General features: G+C 38.8%; 1 protein-coding gene across 1 annotated transcript; it reads right to left on the bottom strand.

The window, feature by feature from the left end:
• Positions 1-967: 967 nt before the first annotated feature.
• On the bottom strand, positions 968-1723 carry LOC127804507 (uncharacterized). Its single transcript, XM_052341379.1, has 2 exons — positions 1260-1723; positions 968-1160 (listed from the first exon to the last, which is right to left on the bottom strand). The coding sequence occupies exons 1-2, from the start codon at positions 1721-1723 to the stop codon at positions 968-970; spliced, it is 657 nt and encodes a 218-aa protein (XP_052197339.1).
• Between the last annotated feature and the right edge of the window lie 21759 nt (positions 1724-23482).

Raw genomic sequence — 23482 nt, 5'->3', positions numbered from 1 at the left:
CGGTCAATCCGAGGTAACGGGTAAGAATCTTTAGGACACGCCTTGTTGAGGCTGGTAAAGTCTATACACACGTGCCATTTTCCATTAGGTTTTTTAATCATGACGACATTTCCCAGCCATTCTGGGTATAACACCTCTCGAATAAAACATGCCTTTAGTAGTTTATCAACTTCATCTTCTAACGTTGACAGCCTATCAGGGGCAATATTCCTCTTCTTCTGTCGAACAAGCTTGAACTGAGGATCCACATTCAGATGGTGACATATCACGTCTGGCCTGATCCCCGGCATATCCTTTGGTGTCCAAGCAAAGACATCCAAGTTTTTTCTTAGGCACTCCACGATTTCTTCTTTTATCAGTTTCGAAAGTTGTGTGCCAACATATGCCAACTTCTCGGGGTCTGTATCGCTTAATTGTACTACTTCTTACTCTTCCACTGGTTGGGGCTTGCGAGCAATCTCTTCTGCCAAGGATTTGTGTATGGCTTTCTCAGTAATAAACAAAGTCTCTTCTGTCCTTTTTCCTTTTGTAGATGACACATAACAGGATCTTGCCTTCCTCTGATCTCCACGAACTTGCCCCACTCCTGAGAGCATGGGGAATTTCATTAATAAGTAGCAAGAGGACACTACAGCTCTCATATCGTTCAGGAGCAGTTGGCCTAAAATCATGTTGTACGCTACAGAAGGGGCTTTGACTACCATAAAATTTGCTTGTCGAGTCACACTTTGAGGGTCGGCACCCAATGTGACTGGTAGTTGAACAGATCCCGCCACCAGGACAGTTTCCCCAGTGAAGCTGTAAAAGGGAGATAACACTCTTCTCAATCGGTCAAGGGACATATGCATTTGCTTGAAACAATTCCAATAGATCAGATTAACAGAGCTGCCGCTATCCACCAAGATTCTACTGACAGGGTGTTTGGCGACAATTGCTGAAATTACCATTGGATCGTCATGCGGGAGTATTATATCACCCTATCAACAGGGGTGAATGTGATAGGCTCCTTGTCTTCTCTTGCCTCCATCATTGAATTGACCTGGTAGGCCTGACGAGCGTAGGCTTTTCGAGAAGAAGAAGTATTCTCAGCTAGAGTCTCACCCCCAGAGATAACATGAATGGCTTGATGTGTCGGCTCATTGTCAGGGGGGGCCATAATTCTACCTTCATTTTGTCGCAAATTTCATCTATCTTGACCCTCGGGTCTTTCTTCCATTCTCTGACGATCTCGGTCGTTCCTTCCTTTAGCCCTTACGTACCTTTGCAAGTGCCATTCCCGAATGAGTGCTTCAATCTGGTTTTTTAACTCCCTACACTGGTCAGTAGAGTGCCCCCAAATCCGGTGATACCTGCAGTATTCTTCTTGATTTCTCTCCATGGGACGGTCTGCCTTCTTCGGAAGCTGGAGAAGGCCCGACCCTTCTACTGCTGCCAGTATAGTTGACCGAGGTTGATTGAGCCTAGTGTAATGGTGGAATTGCGGTCTGACTATATCTGACCTCCTGGTCCGTTCTTTTCGCTGGTTCGATCCTTCTTCATTATCTCGCTCTTTTCTTTTTCTTTCTCCATCTTCATTTCCCCCTATTGTTCTCATCATCTTTATGTGGAGTATGTACTTATTGGCTCTGACAAACAAGTTTGCCAAAGATTTCGACAGGTCTAGAGACAATGATTCTTGCAAAGGGGGTAGTCGTGTCCCTTGGAACATAGCGGACACAGCCATTTCAATAGGCAAATTGCAAATCTCAAGAGTGGCATTCTGAAATCTGTCCACGTAGTGAAGTAAGGTTTCCTTATGCCATTATCGAATGCTAAGAAGGTACGTTGCGTCCTTCTTCATTTGACTGTTAATAATGAATGCCTTAATGAACTCTGTTTTTAACTGACCGAATGAAGAAATTGATGCTTCGGGTAAACCATTAAACCAGGCCCGAGCGTGCCCAGTTAAGGTTAAGGGGAATGCCCTACACATTATCTCATAGTCCCATCCATGAAGCATCATTAAAGATTCGTAATTTTGCACATGATCATAGGGGTCGTCTTTGCCTGAATAAGGGTTTATCTGGGGCATTTTGAACTTTCTCGGCAAGGGTTTCTCCATTACTTCTACCACGAATGGTAGTTTTTCTCCAGATTGTTCATCGGGAGTAAGTAATAACTTATTCTGTTATAGCACCCACTATATCATTTTTTTCATGTTGGCTGTCTCTCGTGCACTAAATGTGGTAGGGTTGTCATCAGGCCCATCTCTCTGTTGGGTTGCGGGTTTAGAATCCCGATCTCTTCCCATGGGAGTGTTGGCTACTGTTTCAGAGTATCTTCCTCTTTGTGGACTCCGTCTTTCAGTCTTTCGACGATCAGTTCCTCCTCGTTTTTCTCACTAGGGAGAGGTCTAGCTATGAGCTCCTCTTAAAGGGGATCTCGATGGATCGTTCCAAATATGAACATGTTGAGCATGAGTTTCAGGGCTCACTTCTCGGTAGGAGCCATCCCCCGGTACCTCCTGACGTGCCCTGTGGGAGGGAACTGTCTCTGGCATAAACTTTCTTAATGCTTCTGGGATTGTCCCGTGAGGAACCAAACTTTACAGGATACTCGCCATTTCCCGAAGAGCCTGCATTCCTTCAGCATGTTGTTGTCGTAGAGCCTCATATTCCGCCCAAGGAACGACAGACGGGACTTGTATCCCTGGGTAGGGTCCTGAGAGAACATATGAGACAGTAAGAGGCGGCACCTGAAGTTGCACCCCCAATGGATGAGAGAGCTCTGGAAGAGGCGACTGCTGGTGAGTGAGGGATGGGTGACCCTCACGAGGAGATCGATGGATGAGGGATGGTTGGCCCCCATGGGTGAGGGGGGGATGTCCCTCGTGGGTGAGGGGTGAATGACCCCCCTAGGTGAGGGGTAACGGGCCCTCATGAATAGATGGATGTTCTTCCGCTCAAGCAAGGGTCTCTCGTCGAGGTGATTGGGCACCCCGGGAGAGGATCTGACGATTACTTCGGATTTGAGCCATAGTGAGGGAATAGTTCTGTAGCTTTTTGTTTGCGTTTCCCACAGACGACGCCAATTGTTGTTACCGGGTAACAACAATAAATTTGTAGAAAGGGAAATTGCAGATGGATGACCCTCTGATGGACGATTCGAGTGATGGGTAACCCTCTCGTGGTGTATCGAATGATGGATGAGTCTTCCGGGGTGAAAACGGCAATGGGTGAGCCCCTTGGTCAGGTTGAGAACGATGGGTGACCTGCTGGAAAAATAATCGATTAGGGGCGTGGGCGAAGGTCCCCGCGTGAACCCTTCGATGCTTAAATTAGATCACCGTAGAAGTAAAGTACTTGAAAGTAAGAGTGTAAATATAAGAGCGAGAGATTGCATACCAAATGAGGGAAAGTGACCTCCTATTTATAGCAACAGGAGGGGCAACCATGTGTCATGTGTCCCGAGCTTTGCAGTAAGAATCTCAGAGAGGCTTTGACCGAGTCTCGTGGGAGTAGTTTTAAGTCGATTATCTTGGAGGCGTTGGTGCAAGAATAAGGGGCACATGGATGTCAGTACGGCACCCTGGGTGACCCTCACTAGGGGGTATGCACAAGCGCGGGCAAGGCGAGCACGAGGGGCCGTGCGCGCGGGTGCATGGGGCCAGGTGCGAAGGGGCCACGCGCGGGGCTGCGCACGGTAGGCCGCGCGCGCGGATGGCCGCGCTCACGGGCGGCCGCATGCGCTGATGGTCGCGCGCGCGAGCGGCCGCGCAAATGGGCACTCCTGTGCGGGAGTGCACGCGCTAAGGCGCGGCTCCCTCGAGTGGGGTCACTCGGGGGTACTTTACCCCCGAGTGACCCTCACTCGGGAGAAAGCCGCGCGTAGGGGCGCGGGCGCGGGGGAGCGCGTGCGGATGCTCTGTTGCGCACACGCAGCTGAGCCCCCCTCGAGTGACCTCACTCAAGGGTAGCGCCTTGAGGGCCAGAGGCGCGGCCCCCGCCAAACAGCCGCGTGCTGCTTGGCTGCTCACGCGTGGGGCCTTGCATGCGCGGAGGGGCCGCGCCGGGCGCGCCCGCACCCCTGGGTGGCCTCCTTTGGTCACCCATGGGGCTGCCACGTGGCGTTTGCACTGCTCTTCTCTTTTCAGTATTTTTTATGCATAACAACTATTAATTACACTTTAAAATGATGATGGTTCTATTTTTAGAATCTTCCATACATGACATGAGAAGATCTAACTTAAGCAACCATCATAAACTAAAATGTAAATATATTACACTTAGACTTGAGTATGGTATGACGATATTTTCAATTTGGACAACTCACATACTTGGCATGAGAGCTCCGGGTTAAGCATATACCCCAATTCAAATATAAATGTTTTGGCAAAAATTCTTAATCTAATTTCAAAACATCAACTAAGCAATAGAGTTCAGCTTGCTCGGATTATTTATGGTATCAAACACTGGTTTTGCCTTGGCCCAATACTTACTTAGTCACGTGCCTCTATTTAAAAATTAAATTACAGATTTTAAATAGCAAAAATATAAATTATTGAATTTAATTAACAAAAATTAAATAAAAAAATTAAAATTACTGAAATTAAAGTGCTAAAACTAAATTACAGAAATTAAAAGATAAAAATTAATTATAATAAATAAAAATGATAAAGAAAATTAATAAGGACAGAAAATAAAAACATCAGAAATAAAAATAATACAGAACATAAAGCATCAATCTAAATCTGATACAGAAATTTATAACGAAATGTAAGCAACTACAGAAATTTATAACAGAAATCTATAAGCGACGACAGAAAGTGAAAATAAGAACAGTAATCTTAACACAACCATCAATAGCTGAAACAAAAACAAAACAGTATTTTTAAACTGGACAATTTAAAGCTAATATCTACTATGCGTGATCCAGAGAAAACCTCTACCGTGTGTAAATCAAAAACAGAGAACCTCCGCTCTTCCAGCGCTGTGCACTGCGTGTTGCTCCAGCCACTGTCCGAGAATTTCCAGCCCTCCCAGCGCACATTGTTGTCGCTGTCTTCTTCTCCAACGCACTGCCTCTCTCCGTATTGCTGCTCTCCGAAATTAATCCCCCAGCGCCCTCCGCGATAATTTCCAGCCTTCTCTGTGCATACAGCCGCTGTTCAGCGCATATATATATATATATATCGTCCAGCTGAAATGCCCCTTGGATTGCAAGAAATTACAGCCTAGGGACCGCATCTGGAAGCTGCTGAAATGCCCTTCAATTTGCAATAATTTACCAGGCAGGGACCGAAGGCTGCTGTGCGTGAGTTTCTTCCACGAGCTGGGCTTCAATTGCTGGGCCAATTCTTTAATTTAATCTGCATATGCGGCTGGGCTTTGAATTGGTTAAGTGGGCCTTCAATTGCTGCTTCACATGGGGCTTTAATTGATTTGAGCCTGCCTCCAAGTCTTCACCAAGTCTTCAAGTGTAATAAGTCATTAATGTATTATATTAAAGTATATTAAGGCATGGAATATATATTATAATGTATTATATATATTTGTCATGCATGAATATGTATATGTATTCTATTTATATATGTATTATAATATGGATATTATATATATATTATAAATTCTTTTTAATTTATTTTATTTTATTTTATTTTTTAAAAATTAAAGAGGACTTTTCTTATTTTTTTCTAAAATTTCTAATTCATCCTTAATTTCTTTTTAAATTTCATTTTCATCTAAATTTGGATATAACTACAAATTAATCATAACTATTCAATTAAACCTAATTTTGAAATCAAAATAGGGGTATAATTATAACGAAATTTTAAAAAATTAATCTCTAATCACACCCCCAACTTGAACATTGTTAGTCCCTTAGTAATCAGACTTTACACTAACGAGTATTTATTCACAATATCGCATGAATATAGAAATTTTAAATTTGAAAATGAAATGCATAGAATGGAACAAGTTATTTGACATATAGTCAAATATTCTAAATCAGATTTTGGTCAAATGTCATACAATCTTAGAAACGACAATCTGGATGACCAACACACTTCCTTACTCCCTCAAAGTCTCAAGTTCAAACCTTATCATGAGTATTATCTCTAATAAAAGCAATCCCTCAAGTGTACACACAAATGGTACACCGTTATAAGAGTAAATGTAAATAAGTTCAAATTCGGTGTCATCTCAAGTACAAAGAACGACTTTTCACGAAAGAAAAAGAGATTGACATAGCTTCATGAGGGGAATAATGTCTTGGATAAATAATTTCTGAATTTAAACAAAATTCCTTACTCTAAATTCAAATCCTGAGATCACGTAATTTATAGAATCAAGAGGGATCAAACCGGGTTGTAATTGGGCTATGAGGTTAATACGGGTTACTAAAAAAAAGGGTAAAGAGTTCAAAGGATGTGTTGGGTGTTTTTCTTTTTTTTTAAACACTATGATCAAAGGTGGACATACTATTTTTTTCAGTATTTATTTTGAAACACTTGTGTGAATAACTGAGAGAACTTCTCTCTTTCTTTTCTTTTTTTAATTATTATTTTAATTATTTTTCTATTCTTAAATATGAAAATACCTAGATGGACTAATTCCCAAAGACATACTAGGTTGGACAAATTTTATGTGGTTACGGGTTAGACGAGAGTAAGGAAAGAAATTGTGCTAAAAATGGCTCAAGTGGGCTAGCAATGGAGGTTAATGTGAAGAAAGAAAAAAAGTTAATAGGTCAAATTGCAAGAAATTGATCCTCCAATCATACATTTACAAAACGATGTTACTCAATCAACTAATTCAGAGTTTGAAACCAATCAAATTCATCTATTATCATTCTAGACATTCAAAGCAAATTGATGTTTTGAAACTATTGAAAAGATGAGATAAACAATAAAACACATTTAGAATAAGTGTTATTTCACTCAGAATCAATGGCTATTAAGCTCAAACATTCACTTAGGTAATAGTCTTCACTTCTGTTGAGGGATCATGTAGTGTAAACTCAACTGGCTACCAGTGTATAAATCCAAAGCCCTAGGATTAGCATCACTTAAAATTTTTTAATTTTTTATTATTTTTATATATTTGTATATATAGATTTTTTTCTTTTCAAGTAGATCAAGATATAGGCAAGGAGATTAAACAACAAGTTAGAATCGTCTTACCTTAACAATGTGTTCCCTCCCCCAACTTGAATCAAACTAAGTACCAGGGGAGAAGAGAAATACCTGGTTCGCACCAAGGAAGACCTAACTTGTTAAGCTCAAGCTGTATGGAGCTGCTTTTCCAGAAATCAAAAAGAACAATGCTACAAATTAAGAAAGTTAAGGGTCTTTTTTTTTAATGAAACAAAATGCTTAAAAGAAAACAACATATGTACACGTGATACTTTCTTGCACCAATAGCTGAAACCATGGCATGACATCTAAATCCAGTTGGTCGTATCTGAAACTTGAATTTACATTATAACACCCCAAATTTTTCAAGCGTGTTATAACTTTGGATTTCAGGAATATAAATTTTTTTTCATACCACAATCGCTGACATACATCACACAAATTCCCAAAAACCCTAATTTTCACTTTCTCAGCTTAACAAACCCAATAATCGAATAGATAAGACAGGTATTAAAATTTCAAATGCATAAGCTAGATCGAACCTGATATGATACATAACCATAATACTTTATTCATCTCATAAGAAATCATTTGAGACATTTACAAAATGAATTATATGGATATTATCTCTTGGAATGATAATCGAATGCCTCAACATAACCACAAACATACTAAGGTTTGCATAGGTTCGTACATAATCAAAGACATGCTAAAACATGCTACATATAGAAAATAAACTTAATCTTCAGGAATCTCCTTTCCCTTAGAGCCACTTGTCGAATCTGGAATGTTTGGATATTCTAGGGACATAGTCTAATTAGAAGATGAATCTTATAGTGAGAACTCCAAAACAGTTTATATAAATGCATGAACATGTATAAATTATATGAGGAAACAATGAGAACTACTTCGAAGTACCTTGTGAACATGTCAGCCTCCTCCAACGAGAGCTTTCTCAACAGAGCACACATAGTGCCTCTCGGGAGGTCCTTGACTCTGCTACTTTGGCTCGACCTCATAGAACTCATGCAATCACCACATCCGTTGTCCCTTATGCTCATGGTCTTCCCCACGAGAGCTTTCTCGATGGCGCAAACATAGCGTCTCGGATATCTAAACTTTTGCCCTCGGCCAACAACAAATATGTATAACAGTATTGTAATGACCCGAAATTAGTTATTCTTATTTCATGCCTGGAGAATCGAGTTGGTTAACCTTGATGTTTAAAATGTTGTTTTGATAATAATTTTTTAAGTGTTTAATAAGGGTTAAGTGTGTAAGTTAAGTGATTAAGCTAGAATTTTGGTGTTGTAACTAAATTTATGTGAAAATTGTAACTTAGATATCCGAATGTAAGCTAGGATATTCGAATGAGAGCCTAGGTGTAACACCCCGCCTTACACGGGCGCATTATTATAAGGGAATCCCCATGAATCTTTTTTTTCCAAGTATGTTACGCACGGCGCCATGGGTACAATCTTTACTGCAGATAAAACACCCGTCACATACAATGGCTAGCTCCTGCGGTGACTTCAAGAACAATTTTCACAAGCAGATAAAAATCCCGAGAACCCCAGTCTTGCCCGCTGTAACACCCGGTGTTACAGGTGTTAAAAGAATAGGAAAGAAAGTGAGAAAAAATTCCAAAAATGCCCTTCAGAAGGTGTTGAATCCTTGAGATTGAGGGTGCCCTATGAGAGGGACATTTTGGTAATTTGGATAGCGAAGTCCAATAAAGGGTAATTTGGTACATTGGAGATAATTCCAAGGTGGAATTAAGTATGGAAGTGAATTAGTTCCCATTTTTCATTATGCGGAAATAAATGGGATTAAAAATTCACGAAGGGTATTTTAGTAATTTTGGAGTAAATTCATAAAGAAATTAAATTATGGAAAAAGGGGAAAATAGAGAATATTCAATTATGAGAGAAAATAATTGATTTTCCCTAAATTGGTAAATTATATTTATAATTAATGGATGGGTGAGATGGAAGACTTGGAAGCCAAGTTTGTGTCTTAGAGTGACACTTGGCATGGTCTTATTCAAGCAAAATTAAGGGATTTAAATAAACCAAAAAGAATGGAAAAGATGAGCCATTTAGCCCATGTGAGTGTAATGATTTTGTGCAATAAAAAGAAATTGCAAATGAAAAGAAAATGGTCAAGCATTAATGGGAGAAAATGGGAGATTAAAATAAATGGGAAAGAAAAGCATTATGTCTCTCTAAGTTGTCTTTCATATTTAATGTGGTGAAATTAGTCCCAATTAAATAAATGAGAAATGGGATATTTTATGGGATTTGGAGACATGATCCAATGGTTAGGATCAAGCCTTGAAATATGGGGATTTAATAAATGGGAAAAGCCTTGAATTATGTCTTTCAAGGTTGATGGCATGAAAATTTCTCAAATTAAATAAATAGAAAAGAAAAATCTATTTATGGAAGGGAAGACTTGATCCAAGGGTGGAGATTTAGTCTTAAAAATCTAATGGTTGAGATGATTCAAGAAAAGTGGCATGGATTGCCACATGTAAAGGGATTTAAATGGTTGAGATCTAGTCTTCAAAAGTAAAAGAAATCTAATGGTGGAGATTAAAGAAGACAAGAGCACATGGATTGTGCTTGTTATGGAAGGCTGGGATGTATTCTTCCAACTTAAGTGAGATCCTAGGGCTAAGATTTATTCTTGCCATGGAAATAAGATAAGTGAATTAAAGGGAAATTTTGGCTATATAAAGGGAGGTAGAGAAGAAGGCTAAGCTTTTTGGCCAAATGCTTAAAGGAAGAAAGGAAAGAATGGAGAAGAAAGGAAGAAGGAAATGAAGAATGCAAAGGTAAGGTTTCTACCTTATAGTAATAAAGAGAAATCCTTTTATCTTCCTTGTGTGGTGGCTTAGCTACCTTATGTTATTTTAAGGGGTTTCTTGAGAAAGAGCAAAGGGTGAAAGCAATGAAGGCCTTGAAGTAAAAGCATGTGGAAACTTCAAAGAATGGAAAAAGGTAAGGGATAGCCCCATGGGATGGTGGCTTGCAAGTTGTAAGTATGATGCATGATTTCTATGTGTGCATTGGCATGTTGTGTGTTTTAGGACCTATGGCCATGAGGTTGAGTAGGGTAGGGTAGATTAAAACCTCAAACCAAGGTGGTTGTGAGGATGTGGAAGCCCTAACCATGTTGCATACATGCATTGGCATCACATTTATTTTCATGTTCATACTATTGTCATTGCACCCTTATTGAGCTTAATAGCTCATGAGGTTTTTATCCTCACCATGTAGGTATCTCATGTGCAAGAAGGAAGGGATCTTGGAAGGTTAAGCATGCTTGATGAAATGAAGACCCTAAGGAACTCATGTAATTTAGCTTGGGTTTTGGAAGCTTAAGCATGTTGTAAATTTCTTTTTATTTTTTTGATATATGATGTAGCAAATATTGTAAAGCTATATTCTTAATAAAAGGGGATTTAAGCATCAAGGGGTTGTGTAAGCTTTGTTGCAAATTAGTGAATGGTTGATGTATGTTGTGGAAGCATCAAGAATTTTGTTTAAGCCTTATTTGTGGAGAAATAAAGGTAAATTTGAAGAAAAGTGAGGTATTTTATTTATTTTAATTTCTGAAAAAAAAAAAAAAATTGGGTTTGGAAGCCCCCCCCCCCCCCCCCCAAAAAAAAAAAGAAGAAGAGAAATGAAAAAGGCAGCAGTGAGCTGCTGCATCAGCAGCAGGCCGCAGGCGGCCAGGCGGGCGCGGCAGGCGCGCGGCCGCGCAGGCGCGCGCGGCTGTGCGGCCGCGCAGGCGCGCGCGGGCGTGCGCGCGCAGCCGCGTAGGCGCGCGCGGGGCCAGCCCGCGCGGCCGTGGGCTGCGGCCGCCCCAGGCAGCGCGCGGCCGGGCCCAGCCGGCCGTGGGGCCCGCGCGAGGAAGGGAAAAAAAAAAGGGGGGGGAAATCCAAAAAAATTAGGGGATAAAGGGGGAATGATAGGGCCCAAATTTTGGGAGATTTTGGGTTATAGAAAAATTTATAAAATCCCCCGAAGGAGTCCCCGAGCGATGAAATGTTGGAAACTTGGAGGATTTTTTTTTGAGTATGAGTTTTCCCCTTAGTCTAGCCTGGTGTTAAGAAATATCTTGAAGCCCTTGGGCGGCGTAGCGGGTTATTTCTTCGTTATAAGAAACTCGCGAGGTCCTAGGGTGTTTATGGATCCTGGGTAAGCGAAGGGTCAGACGAAGCCTAGTTCCCACCTAGGGCGTTTCGTCATGAAACATAGTCTACCCTTCAAATTCGGGCTTCGGGGCGAGGAATCCAGGAGATTATCGTCAGTAACACCCGCGAGTGGGACCAGGGCGTTACACCCGCTTAACTAACAAGATCAATAGTCTTAAAACTAAACGAGACACAATATAACGCAGCGGATTAAATAATATCAAAAAGTCGTAGCCTACCACGAGTTCCTTACAAGGTGTTCCCACCCTGAAATATGGATTACAAACTACCAAATGATAACAGCATTATCATACAACTGTTCAAACATATCCCAAAATAAATACTAACGCCTTCAAAATGATATAACAACTATCAAACTAAACATCGTTAGCCTCACTGGCCATGTCCTCGACCTCGCAGTAGTCCATGGCTGGAACGTTGAATGTTCTAGGGGCATAACCTAGGTTAAATGATAAAATATCTAAGTGATGGCATAAAATAGTTTACAGAATGCATGAAAAACATACGAGCATGGCATACACAGACAACAACAACATGCAACTTGTCTAACTTGAGAAATCTCCTTGACATACTCAACCTCCCGTGAAAAATCCATCCCACACACCTTTGGGGTTGACCTTGCTGCGACATACTTAATCCTAGGGTGCCTTATCGTGTCACCCGTTCACTTGGACTAACCTTGTTCCATTCTCAAAAAGACCCCATCCCGTCTCACACGAACATAGCACAACACGAAATCGACACCCTGATGATATGAAAACCACACGCCATGCACTAACTCCTTTATAAGTAAAATTCGTTGATGCAATATACCACATGTTCAATATGCGAATGTTGCCACAAGTACATAAGAGAAACGCCTTTGCAAAACAACCCAAGTTTTAGAGGATATAACCACTCACTAGAATTGGTCCAATCGCGTGTAACCTAAGTTCGAAAGGGTAAAACCGCTCACCTAAACCCATTACACACACTCCAACACATTTTCAAGACAAGGTAAGACTAGAATCAAACCACTCACCTGAACGTATTTGGATTGCCTCGATCATCGTACACGTCTCGATTTACGTGCCAAATCACAAACACTCGTGCTTATACTCAACCTCGAGCCACGACACTCCCTAAACACCATATTTAATTAAAGAGCATCAAAATCCATTTTTCCTCAATTTTCCATAATTTTCTCTATTTTTCTCCCAAACTTCACCTCGATAATTCTAAAATAATTATCTCCTCAAACATTTTCCCAAATATTTCAACATGATAAATCTTAAAATAATTCAAGAAAAATACTAGAAGAAGAAATACTAAAAATTCCCTTGTCACGCACCTAACGCGTGGGTGCGAGTGGAGTGTGGCGCGTGCAGCTCAAGCGCCGCCTTCTTCCTCGATTTTTTGACTGACCACGATGGCCCCGATGGAAGATCTAAGCACACCCCCTTTCAAGCCCTCGCCTGGTTGATCACGATGGTGCAACTTTTTGGCTGAAAGGACACTAGAAAAGCTTCCAAATCGACAGTTACAGGTGGCCCTAGGTGGTCCGCCTCACTTTCTGGCCGAGCCTTGAAACGACTTAAAACGTGCACTAAAATGCACCAAAAACTCTAGAAATGACCCTCAACTTATGGGGAGCAAAATCTTCTTATCAATGATGCTCGATTCAAGCCAAAACACGAGCAATTTCACTCCATTTTTCTTTGAAACCCTTGGCCCCCAACCCCCCTTTTATACCTGTTTTCTTAGCCGAAAATCACCAAATCTTGGTTGTTCTTATCTCTTAAGCACCAGATCTAGCCTTTAAGGTGCTCGAGTAGCCTTAAATCATGAGGAAGAACCTTCGAAAATCTTGGCTAGATTTTTTGATCACTTATGCCATAAAATCTGGTTGCATCACCACCTCTCTCGGCCAATGGCCACCACCCTTTGATCCATTATGACCTGGAGGCTATTTTGGAGCCTCCAGGCGGGCTTCCCGACGGCAAGAGGTGGCTGGCTGGAAGCCATGTGCGGCCAGTCGATTTCACACCTTGAAGTTTCAATTTTTGCATTTTAGCCCCTCAATTATTTTCCAACTTCATTTCTCCCTATCCATGATGCCCTTAGACTTTTTATTAATTCCTCTACTGCCCTTAAGTTCCAAATTATTCATTTCCCTCAAGAATTTCTGAAAAGCTCCTCGATTCGACCTCCCTCAGGTAGTTTACAGAATCTATACTTTTGCCCGGTTGATCGTTATGACCTTAAATCCATTCGTTTCAACCTGAAATCACACAAGGGTTGTTTCATATACAAAACCTAAGTCCTCAAGATGCTCCATTGACTTTCCAGATATTCCCTACATTGATTCGATTTTCTCAGCCCAGTCGACAACTGTTGTAACACCCTATGTTACCAGTGTTAAGAGAATGAGAAAGGAAGTGAGAAACTTTCAAAAATGCCCTTAAGAAGGTAATGGATTCTTGAGAATAAGGGTGTCCTAGGAGAGGGGCATTTTGGTAATTTGGATAGTGAAGTCCATTAAAGGGTATTTTGGTAAATTGAAAATAAATCCTAGGTGGAATTAAGTAAGTGAATTAAATTTCCATTTTTGTATTTATGTGGTGATAAGTGGGATAAATAATTCACAAAGGGCATTTTGATAATTTGGAGCATAATTCCACGAGGGAAATTTAATTATTAAAGAGGAAAATTAATTATAGTGTGTTAATATGTGAGTAGTAATTTATTTTTCCCTAAATTGGAGATTTAATGTGGTGGAGTCTCATGAATGGCCAAGATGAAGGCTTGGAAGCCAAGTTTGGTGTCAATGAGTGATACTTGGCAAGCTCTTGGCCAAGAGAAATAAGAGAGTTAATTAATGTAGAAAGAAATGAAAAGTGGTCATTCTTGCATTAATGAGGAGCCATAATTGTGCGGATTAAAGTAAAATCCAAAATGAAAATAAAATTAGTCTCTCATTAATGCTTTGAAAATGTGGGGTTTATTTAAATGCATAAGAAAGGATTTATGTCTCTCATGGTGATGGGTTGAAAATAGTTAAATTAAATTAATTGAAAATAAAATGAATTTTTCCAAGTGATCCAATGGTTGTGCTTGAGTCTTGGAAGAAGAATGGATCCAATGGCTAGAAGTGGATCTTGGAGGATGGCATGGATTGCCAACTTATTAAGAGTGTGTTTTCTCTTAAGGGTGGAGATTAATTCTTCCAAAATCAATGGTCGAGATTGAGATTCTCAAGAGCACATGGATTGTGCTCTATTTTTATGGCTAGAATTTCCTCTCCAAAAGGGAAAATAATGGAGGGTTGAGATGAAGTCTTGCATTTAAAATATCAAGACTTGGAAAATAGTCCAAAAAGAAAAGAAAGGAAAAGGAATGAAGAAGGAATAAGTCTCTCATTGTTGTGAAAAAAGAAAGAAAGAAAGAGAGATGGGAAGAGGTCTCTCATGAAGGAAATCATCAAGAAGAAGAAGAAGAAGATGAAGGGATCAAGGTAAGTCCCATTTTTTTTTCTTCTCTTTATTTTTGGTATGCTTGTGTGCAAAGTAAGTTACTGGTTTAAAATGCCATCTTAGATGGGAAAAGATGATGATGGAAGCTCTCTTGAGATGAAGATTTGAAGATTTAAAGAATGCTAAGGTAAAGGATAGCCCTAAGGGTGGTGGCTTTACAAGTTGTAAGTATGCATTTAAACTTTAAATGTGTGCATTGCCATGTTGTTTGTGTTCTAGGACCTATGGCCATGAGGTTGTGTGGGGTAGGGTAGGTTAAAGCCTCAAACCAAGGTGGTTATGAGGATGTGGAAGCCCTAACCATGTTGCATACATGCATTTGCATCACATATTATGTTTTTGTTCATACTTATGTTCATTACACCCTTACTGAGCTTTGTGGCTCATGAGGTTCTATCTTCCTCTTGTAGGTTGTTCTTATGCCAAGAGAAAAAGGAAAAGTTGCAAACTTGAGGTTAGAAGCTTATGGTGTATTTTTTGTTGTTAGTTTATGGCTTGTGAAGCCTAAGAGTGCATTGTAAACGCTATGTATGATTTATTAGAAAAATGAGATATTGGCTTATGGCATGTGAGAGCCAAAGCATTTATGTAAAGCTCATATTTGGTTTGGCTTAAGGAAGCCTATCATGTTTATTTAATTTATGTTATAATGAGCCCAAGATTGGTGTAAGGAGTATTATTTTGTTGTGTAAGCTTTTTATGTAAAAAGTGGGTATTTTTGAGGTATGGGTGATGTGTGAGAAATCTAGAAAATTTGGGCTAAAAAGGCTAAGGAAAAATTTTGAGTCACGGAGGCATGTCGCAGGCAGCAAGCGGGCGGCAGGGGGCACGGGCGCGCTGGGGCATGCGAGCGGGAGTGCTTGGGTGCACGCGGGTGGCTGCCAACAGCAGGCGCAGTCGCGTTGGCGAGGTAGGCGCACGTCGCCCAAGCAGCCAACGCATTGCGGGGCCCTGGGAGCACCAGCAAGCCCCGTTGGCCATTTTCTTTTTAAATTTGGAAATTTGGGGATTTTTGGGTATTTCTTAATTAATTTTGGGTCCCGAAGGAATTTTCAAAATAAAGGGATTTTTCGGGCATTTTTTTGAGATAAATGCTGAATTTTTGAAAAATGAAAATTTTGAGTTTCTCCTCGAATTTTGGAAAAATTAGTGGGTTGATTAAAATGGTGATTTTTATGGAGCCCAATGGAATTCTTGGAAAGAAGAAGAATTAAAATAAATTAAAGTGACGATTAGGGCAATGTTAATAGAAATTAAATAGCCAAGTGTAGTATGGTTAAAGCCCAAATCATAAAGTGGATCCTAGGGGTAAGGGAAGGGAATGACAAAGCCTAGTTTCTACCTAGGGTGTTTCGTGTTGAAACATAGTCTACCCTTCATGAATGGCCGAGCATGTGAGCAATTCAGTTGATTGTTCACGAGTGACACCCCCCGTAAATGGGAACGGGGCGTTATAGTTGTACCGAAAACTGTTCCCGATCCCACTTCTTTTGACACCTAAAATCATAACTTGTATTACTCATCGGTAGCATTCCATTTTCCTTGGCTATCTAGGGTTTGGGGTACTCCCTTCAATCAATTCGGCTTCTTAAAACTGCGATAGTGTACCCTACAGCCTCTTTCTTTCGATAATTCCACTTATGCCCTTCATAAAATGCCATTTGCATCCTCAAGAATTTATTGAGTATTACATTAGGCATTCGAATGTGTGAGTCTTGGGTTTCATTTGGATGAGTTTTAGTGAAGATATTCGAATGCTATAGGAAGCCATTCGAATGGGGAGTGGAGCATTCGAATAAGGAGCCAAGCAATTCGAATGGCCTATATTCTTGTGTGCATGTTCACTTTGCAACCCAATTTAGACCATGTTTTATTTTGAATATTTCAAAACTCAAAACATGAAAGTTGTAGATCTTTCTTTTTCGTTTCATAGAATCTTGAATCACCTCAATTGGAGTTCGGACGAGATAGTTATGACCAAAATTTGAAAGGGTGTCAAAGTTATCCAGAATCATTTTTTTAGTAGACTGAGCCTTCACATTCGAATGAGTTGCCTTCACATTCGAATGAGCCATGCGAAAAGTCATTTGAATGAAGGAACTGTTGCATTCGAATGAGCTTCCAATTCCTTTAGCAATTCAAGCTACTATTTAAAATTCATTCGAATGTCACTCTCATAACTTGAAATCTTTCCCTAATTCATTCAAATACAAGCCATATCATCTGAATCTCTTTGCATGGGACCTTATATCTTAAAGAAAGACATCCGTATGGCCTAGGATACATTCGAATGACTCTTGCATCTTTTGAATTTTGACTCCTTGACATTCGAATGCCTCATAACACATTCGAATTTCCTCCTCAGCGATACATATATATACCTTCTGAGTCATCGTTAACTCTGGAAAGGAGTGGAAAATTCTAGAATTATGACATAAGAAATAAATTTTAGAGAAATTATGAAAATAATCGAATGGATAAGTATCACTTTTAGAGAAAATATAAAATAGGAAAATTTTGGAAAAATATATCAACATCTCACACCAACAACCCGAAACTTCTCTCGAAAGTTTCTTCTCCTTTGCAAACCCTCCTCCTTCTCTCCAACCTCAAGTCTAATACTACCATCCAAGAGGTTTCTAGCTACTATTGAGCATCACAAGAAGCTTAAGAAGGCAAGTTCTCTTCCTTTCCTTCCCTTCTATTCTTTGAAATATAATTCACTGTAAACGTGGTATTGGGTTCTAGGAATTTGGAATAGAACTTTGATATATGCACTTGGGGGGGGGGTGACGAGAAGAGAACTGTGAGAGTGGTTTAGGAACTTAAGGGTGTTGTTGAGGTTAAATACAGGGGAAATAAGCAAAAACTACTACATAAACAGGGGTGTGAGTTTTATACGAATGGTTTTTGTGCATTAATGGATTCCAACTTGGGTAATGTTTTGACAACTATGTGGGGCTTGTTCTTCCCCACTTTCCTTATGGAATGGTGAATTTGTTAAGATTTTGCATGGAAAGTTTATTCCTTCCCTATGCCCTGCCAACACTTCAGACATTTAACAATTTACTCTATTTTACTCTTGAAGCCTAAGATTGAAGCCTTCTATATTCTCAGTGACTTACTGTCAATAATGGTCACGATATGAAATGAGAATAATCTTTAAATTCAAATATTGCTCACAACCATGGCATGTATATTTGGAGCCTTGTCACTGCATCTCACACCCAAAGATATTTTCTCTTACTTTTCATGTTCCTGTGAGTTGAGTGTGAAATTTTCCTACTTCTGGAGCTATTCAATAATTATGATGTTCATGATTATGAGATGAGAATAATTGCATCTAAGAATGTTACTCCATGTCATGATGTAATTGGGAATCGTGGGTATGGATTGGCATGGATATTATCACCACGTAACATGAGTGGACACAAGCATAACATATTGCCACTGTATCACGTGCATTTGTATGTGGTCATCCTACGTGTTGCATATGCATTGGCAAGATCAGAGATGGCTATGCGCGTTGTAGTTGTGTAACGCCGGGATATATCCCTTAAAACCAGTAGGCACTAGCCTGGTTGGGGTTACGCTCATGTGGTGATGACTGAGGGGCGCACCCAGAGGTGACGACCCTAGGCAAGATAATATATATGTATGGCTATAGCCGAGTATATGAGATAAGACCTGTGGTCCACAGATTATCATAGATTCTCTGGTTATCTATCAGATACAGGCCGGTATGTATTTTAATGCATTTTATATTGTTATGTGAGGTCGATGACTAGTTATGTGTTTACCGGATTTCCTGTGTGTTATGCACGACATTATTATCATGGGTGGGTGTGTGGTCCATGTGTTGTAACTATCATCCACATCTAGATGCTTTTCAGATACCACTCACCTTACCCTTGTCATATTACTATCTACTATGTTTTTCCTTCCTATTTCTTATACTTGTTGAGCTTTGTAGCTCACCTTGTACTCTTCACCATCTCAGGTAAAGTAAAGTAATAGTTGGCAAGGGATCAAGCAGGATGGACGGGCAATAAGATGAGCGTGTGGGTCTACTCTCAAATCAAAGGTCTTGGGAAAATGTGTGGCTAAAGATTGTATAGGTTTTACCTTGTAACATGTAACCTAACTTAGAATTGGGTTTGTAACCCCTAAAATTTTCTTTTTACATTTTGGGTCTTGTGGCATACACGTGGTGTATGTATATTATATGGTTGTTGGTGGTTGTTGATTCTTTTCTGAATTCATGACGCTTTTCCTTTTGGGTTGCCCAAGGATTAGGGTAGCTCAGGAAATGGGGTGTTACAAGAATGATCACACGGATTTTATAAATGCAACAGTTAAAAACTAATACATACATTTTCAAGAAAACATATTTCTATATGCAACATGATTTCATGTAAGAGAACAATAGGATTTTGCATACAGGAACGTTACACAAAACACGTTTCATACAATAGGAGCTTTACACAAAATAGAAGTTTGAGTACCAGAGTCTCACCTTGAACTTAATTCGAGATTCCTTGAAATTTGTGCCTGACCTTCCTCCTTTGTTTTGTAGATTTCTTTCCTCTTTCTCAAGCACAAATCCCTCATCTCAATCTCTCAAGTGGATCTCAAATAGAATGGTTTTGAGAACAACCCTATGGCCCTATTTATAGGCTTGGACTCCAAAGTGATCCAAAGGTAGAATATAATAGCTTTTCAAATCCATAACCATACCTCTCACATTTTTCTCATTCTTAACACCTTATCTCACCATACCTTTATGTCACATCACTTGTACTAACTTAATTTTTTCCATTCCTAACACCTCACCTCATTACTTCTCACCATTCCTCTTACTTTTTCCCATTCCTAACACCTTACCATACCTTTATATCACATCACTTGTACTAACTTACTTTTTCTCATTCCTAACACCTCACCTCATTACTTCTCATAATTAACTAAGGCCATACCATCACAATTAACCTTAATTAACTTCAAAATCCCATTTTAGACTTTACACAATCCTTAAATATCGAATTCATAATCATCGAAATACTTAAAATCCAAAATTAATAACTCCAAGTTACTCGATAAGTACGTTTTTTCCCTAGTGTCCTCATAGCACCTTTATTTCATCCTGATACCATTTTAGGGTTACTTTTTACATAAAACCAGAGTCCCTTCAGGGTTCCGTTGACTTTTCAGAAGCTTCTTACAGCCATTCAATTTTTTAGGCTATAATTTAGCTGTATCGAAAACCATCTCTGATTTGATTTCTTTTAGTGTCATAAATCATGTCTTGAGACGCTAATCAATGAAATACCTTTTTTCTTAGGTATTTACACTTTGGGGCGCTCCTGCCGCCAATTCGACGATTTATTTTACTATCAAACCAATTTTTTGGTATTTTAAACTCATTTAAAATATGTGACAACCTTACGAAAATATAGGGTATTACATACATGCTATTCTCATTGCATATGATCAAGCTTCCATTGCTTCACCTTCAATGGCTATGGAGGTTATTTTTAATGTCCCACACCTAAAGACATCCATTTAACCTAAATGGAAATGTGGTCTTTTAACATCAGATTCCCTGACGACATGGAACTTCCCTTACTCAATAGATGATGATGGATCACCCAAATCCACAACTCCTTCATTTTCCTTAACAATACCCTGGTAGGGTTTCGACCTATGACCATTCACTGTAAGATGTTATCTTGACTCCAGATTTTCTATCTCAAAGGCCCTATATTCCGAGATGGACTTGATTACAAAGGGGTCGACCCATCTAGATTTCAGTTTTCCTGGGAATAGATGCAATTGAGAATCGTACATGAGTACTTGTTGCCCTACTTGAAAGCTTTTTCAAATGATGTGCCAATCATGCAACTCTTTCATGCGAAGCTTGGCCAATCGTACATTTACAAATGCCTCATTTCAAAATTCCTCGAGCTCATTCAATTGAAGCTTCCTAGAGAAGCCTGCTTCATTCAGACTTTTATTAATCATTTGAATTGCCTAATATGCTCTATGCTTGATAGGGCTTAATTGTATGCATATTTTTATCTACTTTTCATCTTAAACTTGTGCTATTTTTCTTACCTAAAATGTGTGTTTTTATGGATTTTACATTATTTTAATCTCTTTTTTTAGGAACTTATCAAATGATGTTATTTCGAAGATACGAGTATAAAAAAAGAAAAAAAAAAGATATTATAAGGTTAATTTTAAAATTAATATTTTAATATAAAAATAAATAAATAAATAAATATTTTATATAATAATTATTATTAATATAATATAATTAAGTTATTATAATTAATAGTATATTAAATATTAAATACTATATTATATATTTATGTATTATATTATATATTATCTTATATTATATATAATATTATTTAATTATATGAGGTGAATGTAGTGGCGTGAATGTGGAGTAGGGTTCACCAGCGCTTCATTTATCTATATATATATAGATATAATAATAATAGATGGGAAGGGAAAGCAGGACTCAACAGCACAACACGGAAGGAAATTGGAGATTGGAGGCTAGGCTGCGGAAGCAAGGGAGGCGTACGCAACAGGAAGCGCGGAAGAATTGGACAGATTTGGGCTACTGAATTCTTTCTTCTTCCTTTTTATTTAATTAATACTCTTATTCTCCTATTGTTATTTTAAATTTTCATTAATTCCATTATGAACTAATTTTATTTAACTAGGGTTTGAGATGAAGTTTGTTATGAAGTCTTAATTTTTATTAATTGGGTTTGTTTCCATGATTTCAATTATTTATTACTTGTTCTTAACGTGATTAAGTGATTTAACCATCATTTAATTGATTTGGTATTATGATTTGAGACCGAGAGATGATTTTCATAACAAGTTGAAGTAATAAATTTCATAAGATAGATAGTTGATAAGGGATTTGAGATTTGAATCTTATGAGGGATAATGAATTGGAACTTAACAATGAATTTCAATTTATTATAACTATTGGGAAATAGGTTAATTGCTATTGAGATTTAATTAGGTTAGTAAATCTTGGGAAAGAAGCTAATCAATTTCGATATTCACCCCATTGAATTGATGAAAACCCAATTGATTGAAAATTAAGATGGATTAATAAGTGGATTCGAAACACACTAGTTGCCTCCATTTTATCCAAGTTAAGTTATTTTTAAAATTTGTGTTTAATTTCAATTTTCTTTAGTTTAATTTAGTCGAATTCATCTCTTTTTATAGTCTTAATAATATTAAAGCTAATCTAATTTTGGTAATTAATCCAATCCTCGTGGGATCGACACTCTACTCATTCATTATATTACTTACGCGATTCGTATGGTTGCGAATTAGCCTAACAATGCTCAATTTCCATTGGCAGATGATAAGATTTACCGTACACGAGCCTATAAGGAGACATTCCTAAATCGTTTTGTAGGCTATCATGTATGCCCAAAGAGCGTCCACTAATCTTAAGGACCAATCCTTACGATTAGTAGCAACGATATTTTTCAATATACGCTTAATCTCCTTATTGGCCAACTCGACTTTACCATTGATTTGGGGATGCTATGGTGTTGCAACCTTGTGCAGTACACCATATTTCTTCATTATTCCTACCACGACTTTGTTACAAAAATGGGAACCCCCATCACTAATGATCGCTCGTGGCATCCCAAACTAACTAAATATGTTTTCTTTCAAAAATCTCACTACAGTCCTATGATCATTTGTTCTAGTCGGGATTGCTTCGAATCATTTGGACACGTAGTCGACAGTAAGTAAAATTATTCATGTCCGAACAAATTAACAAATGGGCCCATAAAATCCATACTCCAATAGTCGAAGACTTTTAACACTTGGATTGGATGCAATGGCATCATGTTCCTCTTTAACAGATTTCTTAACCTTTGGCATCAATCACAACTTAAACAAAACTTGTACACATCTTTGAACAATGTCGGCCAATAAAATTCACTTTGTAAAATTTTTGCAATTGTTTTCTTAACAGAAAAATGGCCTCCATATGCAAGAGTGTGACAAAAATTAATGACACTTTGTTGCTCATGATCGGGTATGCATCTTAAGATGATTTGGTCAGGACAGTATTTGAATAAGTATGGGTCATCCCAAAAGAATGCCACCACCTTTCAAAAAATGTTTTGCTTATCTAGCCTAGACCAGTGATCTGGAATTCGTTTAGTGACTAGATAGTTTGCTATGTTAGCATACAATGGAAGGTTAGGTGATGTAGATTGACTACTTATTTAAAATAATTGTTCATATGGAAAAGAATCATGGATTGGGTTCTCAAACAGATTTAGATCTTGGCATGGTAAACAAAACAAGTGGTCAGCCACAACATTTTCTACCCATTTTTTTTTATCTCTGATCTCAATGAGAAATTCTTGCAACAGTAATATCCATCGGAGGAGATGAGGTTTTGCATCTTCTTTGTGAACAAATATTTCAGAACAGCATGATTAGTAAAAATGATCACTAGTGACCCTATGAGATAAAATCGAAACTTGTCCAAGGCAAAGACAACTGCTAGTAACTCTTTCTCTATAGTGGTGTAATTCTTTTGTACCTCGTTAAGAGTTGTGCTAGCATAGTATATCA

The sequence above is a fragment of the Diospyros lotus genome, chromosome 6 (genome assembly GCF_014633365.1).
Source record: "Diospyros lotus cultivar Yz01 chromosome 6, ASM1463336v1, whole genome shotgun sequence".
NCBI classification, from domain to species: Eukaryota; Viridiplantae; Streptophyta; class Magnoliopsida; order Ericales; family Ebenaceae; genus Diospyros; species Diospyros lotus.
Note: the sequence above shows the minus strand (reverse complement) of the source record. Positions and strands in the feature narration are given on the sequence as shown.